The 9483-nt window shown below is 32.1% G+C and overlaps 2 protein-coding genes across 2 annotated transcripts; one reads left to right on the top strand and one right to left on the bottom strand.

Annotated features, from left to right (window-relative positions):
* LOC104733619 (protein SRC2-like) lies at positions 2987–4107 on the bottom strand. Its single transcript, XM_010453189.1, has 2 exons — positions 3549–4107; positions 2987–3108 (listed from the first exon to the last, which is right to left on the bottom strand). The coding sequence occupies exons 1-2, from the start codon at positions 4105–4107 to the stop codon at positions 2987–2989; spliced, it is 681 nt and encodes a 226-aa protein (XP_010451491.1).
* On the top strand, positions 7007–7436 carry LOC104733618 (uncharacterized protein At4g04775-like). Its single transcript, XM_010453188.1, has 2 exons — positions 7007–7180; positions 7272–7436. The coding sequence occupies exons 1-2, from the start codon at positions 7007–7009 to the stop codon at positions 7434–7436; spliced, it is 339 nt and encodes a 112-aa protein (XP_010451490.1).

Genomic DNA, 9483 nt, shown 5'->3' with positions numbered 1-9483 from the left:
AAAAAAAAAAAAAAAAAAAAACAAAAACACTATATAATATTTTCTAGACCAAACTGAACGTATATATATATAACTGGCCATTATCTTTTTTCTTCGCCTTTTGCCTCTGATTGTTTGATTGGAGTTTGTAATGGTATAACTTTATTGCGCTTGTCTTATGGGCAGCCGAAGTGACACCGCTGGTACTCTTCAAGTCCACCTGTTTCTGCAATGTGGGTTCAATGGTTCACTCATGCCTAACTTAGAGCTCTTAGGCCCTGTTCGGGAGGCAGTCGCTGCGACAGCAGCCCAGTCACTATTCCATCTAGTTATTTATTGCTCTTACACCGCTGGTATACTCTTTAAGTAATTTGGCATGTCAGGTTCTAAATCAGTGAAATCTAAGTCATATTGTTTGGAATATTGTAAAATTTCTACCTAAAATATAAGTTTCATTAAGAAAACAAATGATTTCATAAAATTCGTGAATTTAGTTATTTTGCAGAATAACGTTAGTGCAGCAGTTTTGGCGATGGAAAACCCACAAGAATGGCCAAAATATCGTTCAACACTGGTTAAGATACAGAGAGTTCTGAGGAATATGAAGAGAGTCACGTTTCATCTATCAACCCCCAAGGCTAATACTGTGGCCCGAGACATTGCGTGCAGTGTTACCCGGGACGGTAGGTTACAGTTGTATTTAGCTCTGGGTGGACCATAGTGGCTTCACGACCGTTTAAAGCTGGATTGTCGTGGTTGACTGGTTCCTTTATTTTTCATACCGTAAACATGATGTTGCTTTGTGCTTATTGCTTTTCCTTGTTGAACACTATGGTTTATTCTATTTAAAGACGATCAAAAAATATATATATATATATATATATATATATATTTTGAAAACTTTTGATCTACGAACGTTTGAAAATTCTTTTGCACAAGAAGTTTTAGATTTGAAGAATCTTTTGTATGGACCTTCAGAACTGTAATCATCGGTTAGAAGATGGAAATTACCAATTCATATCTAGGCCTGGCCATTTGGGTGTTCGGGTCGGGTTCAGGTTCGGGTAATTCGGGTTTGAATTTTTTGGTTTACTAATATAAGATCCGAGCAGGTGTTCATATAATTTCGGGTCGGGTCAGGTTCGGTTTCTATCGGGTTCGGAATATTTGGGTATCGACTTTAAGAAACCTGTAATATATCCAAAGTACCCACAAAAATCTGAAATGTACCTACAAAATCCAAAAAAATTGAAATATAATTAATTGTACAAACAGTTGTATAATCTAACAAACTCAATAAGAAACAATGAACAAAATCTTAAACAAATAAAACTGAGCATACCATAAAATCTTAAACAAATGAAACTGAGCATACCATGTTTCGCAAAAAAATTCAAACACATACCATATCTGGCAAACTGATTTCCGCAAATCTGCATATGTGATACAGTAATATTTTATATAAATATATTCGGATATAAACAGATACTCACGAATTCTCGGGTTCGGTTCGGGTAATACCCAATACCCGTGGTTACTTGAAAACAAAAACCGATTGGTTATTTATACAGAATCGGTTCGGGTTGGGTTCAGGTATTTTCTAGTCGGGTTTGGGGCGGTTCCTCGGGTTCGGTTTATTTGCCCAGGCAATCATATCTATAAGTTAGAAGATGACATTAATTATCCAAAGAGGCGACGACTTATGCAGACATGATTTATTTCACCATTGAGAATATAAAGTCGAATACAGCGACACAATTGAGTAATTCAAAATTCTAATTAGAAAACAAATTTATTATGGCCATGAATTTGGGGTTTTATATCGACAACAAAAAAAAACAAAAAAACAAAAAAAAACAAAAAACCAGTAACGATAACCGCTTTCATCTTTGCTAGAGGCGACGAAATTATAATTTATTTATCTAACACTTAGTTCATCCAACTCGCAACTTGCATGCAAAATAAATAAAAAAAAAAAAAATGCATACAAAATAAAGGTTTCGACCAAGTGTTAATGTGTTATTATTACTAGATAAATACCTGCATTGCACTTTAATTAATTTATTTTATTTAAAGTTAATTTTTTTTGTTATAAATTATTATAGAGAACTTCGATTAGAAACTTATCATTAGAACAACAGAAACGTTTATCAAAGTTTGAAGAGTAACTAAGATTATTATTCTCACATAATTATGTGCGTTTCACTCCATCATTCTTAAAAACTAAATATCAAACATTGTAACATAGTCTTGAATTTCTTGATAGTATTTGTCTCAAGACAATATCACAACACAATACAACATCAAATAAAATATGTTTGTTTAAGATTTTTAAAATAGACAATAAAATAAAAAATATTATTGAACAAGAAAACACCAAAAAAAAGTATCATCTCATTTGGTTGGTGTTGCCTTGTATCATCTTGTTCATAGATATTATATTGCAACGTCTTCATGTTTTTAAAATGATGTATTGGGTTTAGAACTTGATTGGTTATACCTCTCCAAACTTCTCAAAATCGTTATATTTCAAAAACTTATTTCCGTAAGCATTTGCGGTTGTAGATAAACATGTGGTACATACAAAAATATGAAGGAAAATCACATAAAATAAATAAAACTATATAAATACTTTTTACTAATAATTCCTTATTATATATATTTGCAGATTCTACTGAAATATATATTGTTGTAGATTATATCAAACCCCATCTGTATATATATATATATATATATATATGATAATTATCAAACAGTAATACTTCCTTAGCTTTAATCTCCCAATATGAATAAATTATTTGTGTTTAAATTCATAATTTATTTGTTTAATTTTAATTAACTATTTAATGATTATTTGAAACTTAGTTTATAGTTTTCCACTATAATAATATTTATTATATTTTCATAAATATTGTTTTTTGTGTTTTTATATTTCTATAAATATATATTACATTTACTTTAATATATTTTTTGTTTAAACTTTGTCGTATCCGCTAGTCATTCAGTTTTAAATCTTCTGGAAATGGCACATTTTCAACTGTTCTAATAAGGCTTGAAACCTTAAGTACGGCATGTTTCCATAAACTCTTGCAACTACAATTGTTGCGGTTAAACCCGTGAAACCATAAACTTTAAAATTACACCATATTGGGTTTTATTTTTTATTTATTTGTTAAATTACAGCTGGATAAATACTGATTTTAAGTGCTAAATAAAATGTGATGTGTATTAATCATTATAATGTTCTTGATTACAGATTTTAATTGATATGGCACCTCTTAAAAAATCTGATATGTCATTCCAGGAAAAAATCTCCTCCTCTTTTTTTTTTTTTTTTAATACATAATCTTTTTCTTTTATTTCTTGTATTGTATTGATTAAGCAAAAGCAAAACTTAGTAAAACTTTACTTACTAATAATCTTTTTCATTTTCAACCAACATTCGAAAACACAAATCTTAAATTGTCCATTATTAATGAACAATATTATTTAATTGCCATTAATAATACTAATTATATTAACAAAATCAGCAATATTTTGTAGCCTTGCTTCATTCTTCGTCGGAAGACCTTGGTATCCATAATCCGGTGGCGGTGGAGGCGGTATATAACCATAAGGTCTATACACATGCTGACTCGGAATAGCACACGTTGGCGCCTGGTGGTAACCGTGACCAGACTGAAGATGTGCCCCATTGAACCGGTACGAGAAAGTCAAATGACCTTTCAGTTTCTTCGACGTAGTTTTCACCTGATACGTCACAAACCTCATGCCATGGTTGTTACTATTACCACTAGTAGACTGCGTATGTAAGCGCAAGAGATCAAGTAGCGAGACTTCAATACTACCAATATCTTTATCACCGAGGATTCGTTTGGAGAACAATCTCACGACGAGTGTCAAACGACCTTCAAGGGCTAATCTCTCGTTGACGAAAAATTTGATAGCGTGATTCCAATTGGGGTTGGATCCACCAGAGCGATCAACAGCAGTTTTCATCTTCTGTTTCTTTTGGTGTTTGTTGCCTTCAAGGGTTATGACGGCGTAAACGTTCATCTTTGTGATGTAGTTGACATGCTTAAGATCACTTGCGGAGTTGATGTTAAGCTCTAAGGTGAGATTTGCCATGGCTTCGAGCTTCCACGCAAAGACGATATTAGTTAATCAGACTTTAGTTTATAAAGAAGTTCCACTGTTTTTTTTTGTAAATTTGACTACTTCCCCTTCAGGGATACTGTTCCTATATCTATGGGTTGCAGAATTAACAACTAACGTAACAAACGTAGAAAGACTAAATAAAAAAATGAAATAGAAAACGGAAAATAAACACGTTAAAAGGACTTGGTCAATTCTACTTCCAACTTTTTTGGGGATGTGATTATGTGAAAAGCATAAGAATGAAACATTTTTGCGTAATGGAACATATACTTAACTGATTTATTAAAAAAAAACAGAATATCAAATATAATTGTTTCCGCTATTCTCGGATTAAGTTATTTATAAATCAATCATTTTAGTAGATTAAAAAAAAATCCAATTTCTAGTAGTATGATACGCTAATGGACCAGCTATGATCGCGCTTCATAGATACAAAAATCGCATTTTCCAACATCCAAATGATTAAAATTAATGGTCATGATTTTGTTTCATAGACGGTCAGAATTTATCAGCGAAATCTGACTCGGGCAATGTAGATCCGTGTTTTTATCTGTTTACAGTGAAGACTGAATGACATTTTTACATTTTAAGCATATGGCTATAATATTAACTAGGTAGAGGACCCCAAGATAATTTTTTTTTTTTTTTGTATTTGTTATATAATTTATTTGAATTATTTGTTTTGCCAATTTTTTAATGGTAGCTTGAATTTTGTCCTCCTGTAAAGATTTGGTATAATAAAAATATAAGTATTACAAAAAATTAGAAAATATATAAATGTAAACAGTAAACATATATATTGCAATTGAAAATAGAATAGTTGACAAATACAAAAGTCTTATGCTATATATAAATAATAATGAAAATAATATTAGTTAATCTCTAATTTCAAAACGCTAGAAAAAGTTTAGTATATATAATTGGGGAATTTTAAAACAATCACATTATCAATAATAGCATATATCAAGATCATTTCAATTGTTTCACATGTGATAGCTGAATATTGTTTCCACTGTCGGATGATCTTCACCTTGATCTTCCACATATTTAGAAAGGTTTCAAGTCACAATTATTGTTGAAAGAAGCCACTCTGTCTTTTAATCTCTCATGGCTTCTTTCAACAATGTTTGTGACTTGAAACCTTTCAAAAATATGTAGAAGATCAAGGTGAAGATCATCCTAATGTGGAAAAAATATATTTGCGTCAACTGAGATTTTGTTTGCGTAGTGAACTGGTGGTTTTGATGGTGACTGGAAAAATATATATATAAGGGTAATAATTTCTATTAGCGTTTTATTTTTAATTTTTTTCAAAACTTCACTTCCCTTCAATTAAGCAATTAGAAAAATATAAAATACTTGATTTCGGATTTTTTTGGGAGATATGATTACGTAAATCAAGTTGAATGGTTTCTGTAAATATATTAATACCTTTTATATTTGTGTTATAGTTGATTTCGGATTATTTGATTTGATTCTAACTTTTTTATGCAAATCAAGGATTAAGTGTGGTGTATATGATTCTTTTTCGGGTTAGAGTATCTCTGTTTTATATTTATCAATGTGGTAAATTTATTTTGAAACTGAAATCACTTTTGTCATATCTTGTAAACAACTATAATTATTGATAATCTTGTAAACAACTATAATCAAGGATATTGTTTGATTCGCCAACTATAATTGCAGTGATCCAGCCATATATTTGGAAATATTAAATTTATTTCACTGGTAAGATTTATTTACTTATAAAATATAGAGCATTAAACAGATTACTGAGGTGATGAATATTCAGTTTTTCTTATACCTTTATTTTTGTTATCTTAAACTAAAAACGAATAATTGTTATATTTCTTGTTTAAATATTAAATCTTTAATATTAATAGATATCTAAATTCTGGTAAAGTCTAGTAAATCGTGAACTATAAATTCTAGTAATTTTAAATAACAGTTTTCTATTTACCATTAGTTGATTAAAACAGGTAAACAATCTGTTAAGTAATGTGTTGTGATCCTTGTTTGTCTTTTTTTTCACAAAATCATTATGCTGAAATTTAATATTTCGTAATATATGAATCGTTAGACCCAAAAAAACTATATTATTACAGAAAATTTACATCATTATATATGGATTTTATGTTAACAAACCGCTATATATGCGATATAAAATATATGATTCGTTTGAATCTAATAGTTATATTATTAAACCCGATCAGTATTAAATTTATGATTCATTATATCCATAAAAATGATATTATTAAACCCGATCAGGTATTTTTAGGGATTTAAATTATAAAAATGAATATAAAATATAATGACAGAAAGCTATAATTAAGTTGGTGTTTTGAGGGTTGTTTGATAAAAAGTGTTATGAGCTCTGTAACGCTGGCACGTCATATTTTTTTGCAAGTGTGCTTCTCTATTAATATATAGGAGATAGCTTCGAGATGAATGACATGGACATGTGATATTTTACAAAAATATGTTATGTTTTGTGCTTATGGTTTGTTGTTTTGTAGGGATTGAGGGGGAAAACGAGGTATTTCTCCCCCAAGAAGTATCATATCTCGCCGGATAGGACTCGAATTTTGGCCATGAGCTACATATCCCCATCTACATATCCCCCCCCCCTCCAATCAAAAGTTCTATACTTATATCACCCTGAGCCTGAATTGCGTTGGTTTAGCTGGTGAACCACAGACCAAACCATATAAACCCGGAATTAAACCAATAAAAACTTGATTCCTTACCCAGTTACGACCCATGAACCCACAAATCCCCAATTTTCAACACGAACTCTAAAATCGAGCATTGGCATTGTTCTTCTTCTTTCTTCATTTTTGGGTTCCCATTACCGAATTCGAGCTTCAGAATGAGCAAGTTATCAACAGTGTCGACCGGATCATCCAGTTCTCGTGCGAGAGGAATAGTGTTCGATGTGCCAAAGAGATGTTGGTGTGGGGAAGCAGTTGTAGCTTTTATCTCGAAATCTGATCTCAATCCTTACCGGAGATACTACCGTTGTAGTTTTGCTACAAAAAATAAGGTAAAAGTTATGGTTTTATCCTCTTATTTCATGGTTTTGGTTCTAATAATTGTGATATTGGTAGCTTCGGAATGATTAACACACGTTCAAGTGGGTCGATGAAGCTTTGCTAAATGAGGTAGATGCATTGGCTACGAAGAATGCTAGACTTGAGCAACAGCTGAAAGAGCTTAGGAAAGAGAGGTTGGAGTTTGAGAAGATAGAGAAGGAGGTCTTGGAGAAGGTTGAAGATGGTTTAGGTGAAGCCAAATCATGAAATAAGAAGATGATGAGTGTTATATTGATAGTCTTTATGGTCATGATTGGACTAAGTAAAGTAGTTGGTTGAAGAGTCTGTATGGTCATGTTTGTTTGTTTGTGATTTAAGATAATGTGTATTTGAAACCTTTTATGCCAAACATGAAGCTCCATTTGTGTTAAACATGAAGCTATGCATTCATACAAAAGAGATAGGGAGTAGAGTAAAGAGATGAAATTTAATGTCATGAAGGTTCACCATTTCAAACGAAATAGATCATACAAAAGAGATAGGAAAGGCAAGAGTTTATGTGGTCGAAAATACAACATAGGCAACCACAAAATTCACCTTTTGAGACAAAAGACACTAAGCGATCTAGGGGAAGAAAAGAGTTCATTTGGTCGAAAATACGATCTAGGCAACCACAAAATTAGCACCCTAGTTATAAGTAGCTACTTGATCAAGCTTGAGTGAGTGAATCTTGATTTTGTTCAGGTTGAGAAGGCTGTCGAGAAGGCTGCAAAAAAACATGGCATGAGAGTTAGTAACCAAAAGAAAAGTTAGAAACTGAAACCATCAAAACAATGCATCATACCTTGGCAAACTCAGACTTATGAAACTAGAGTTATGGTTATTGATGGAAGGAAATAATAAGTGAGTAGCAAGTTTAAATTATTTTTTGTCATTTATGAATTGAAAAAGCATAAAATTCGACGCATTGATTTCAATAGTTATGAAAATAAAGATTTCGATGAATTTACAAAAATACATGTAATAAATGTACTTTCTGTATCATATAAATTCAAAAGAAAGGACCATTTCTTGCAGGGGCCATATACGTTTTTACTTGACACCATAGATTCTATGGTAGGATTGAGGACATTTGATGTTTTTAGTGTATTTAAAATTTTAGAAAAATATGAGGCTAGTAAATTAATAGTTGAGTATAAAATTATGATAAGGGCAAAAATGTGGCCCAACTACATGTAGGGTACATTTTTAAGAAGTTGAAGACATACAAAAGTGTTGATAATAAACACAAAAGACAAGAAGAAGAAGAAGCTTTTTCTCTCTTCTCTCACTAAAATCTTTCAGAGAGAGAAAGCTTCCGTTTATGCTTTCCGACGAATATATATCGTCGGTTTCTTTTGTCTCCGGCTTTGTCCGGTCTATCTTTCTCGCCTAAGTGCGAGCTTTTGTTTTTTTGTTTTGTTTCTCCTTTTGCAGAATCCGATAGACCTCTTTTCCTTTTGAAGAGGTAGCTGAGAACTGTTCAGAGATTCTGGATTTTCGGATTGCTCGATTCCATTCACAAGGAGAGTAAATCCTCATACCATTGGTAGCCGTTATCGGCTTTGGATGATGGTTTCTTCTTAGATTTGTGAATCGTGATGGGAGGAATTCGTGGCTGGTGAAGAACAAATTAGGAGAGCGGAGTTTTGCGACTAATTTGGCATCTCATCTTCTTGCGTCTTCCGGAGTTAAATAGATCTGACGACTTTAGAGCCTCTGTTTCTTCATTCTCGGAACAAACTGCCAGCCCCGTCTCAGAAAAAAAAATTGTCCCTAGGAATACAATTGTTTTAAGACTCTTTTAAACATAATTTTTTTTTTGTTTTTTTTCTGGTCCCCATTAGCTTATTGATTTTTTTTTTTAAAAACTTTGTCCCATGGCCATTGCCCCTCTTGCCATGAGTATGAGCCGGGGCTGCAAACTGCAAAAGGTTTATGATGGAATTCGGAGTAAGAAGCTGGAATACGATAGAATCCCATGGAAAAGAGCATGATTTTCTCATCGGAAAACTTTTAGATCTAATCGGCGATTCTGCTCCGGTGGAAAGGCAGTGAAGAGTCGGTTGTTTCCACCCCAACTTTGCGCAATAACACGTGTCTAAACACATGTCCCTTTCTAAACCTAATATTTGTGTTTTGCTGTAAAACTTGTAATGGGTTTACGTTTGGGCCTTTGTACTTTGAGTTGTTGGGCTCTGTTTTCATCATGTATTCTCTTTATAAGAATTAATAATAGAACTGTCGACAAAAAAAAAAAAAAAAAAAAAAAAAA

Source organism: Camelina sativa, chromosome 12 (genome assembly GCF_000633955.1).
Source record: "Camelina sativa cultivar DH55 chromosome 12, Cs, whole genome shotgun sequence".
In the NCBI taxonomy this organism is placed as follows: Eukaryota; Viridiplantae; Streptophyta; class Magnoliopsida; order Brassicales; family Brassicaceae; genus Camelina; species Camelina sativa.
Note: the sequence above shows the minus strand (reverse complement) of the source record. Positions and strands in the feature narration are given on the sequence as shown.

Excerpts from the sequence above, each read along its gene's own strand:
- LOC104733619 (XM_010453189.1), bottom strand. The coding sequence starts at position 4,107 with ATGGCAAATCTCACCTTAGAGCTTAACATCAACTCCGCAAGTGATCTT. Across the intron at positions 3,109-3,548 it reads ACCGGATTATGGATACCAAG|TTTATGGTTTCACGGGTTTA; the intron begins GTCTTCCGACGA and ends GTAATTTTAAAG.
- LOC104733618 (XM_010453188.1), top strand. The coding sequence starts at position 7,007 with ATGAGCAAGTTATCAACAGTGTCGACCGGATCATCCAGTTCTCGTGCG. Across the intron at positions 7,181-7,271 it reads GTTTTGCTACAAAAAATAAG|TGGGTCGATGAAGCTTTGCT; the intron begins GTAAAAGTTATG and ends CACACGTTCAAG.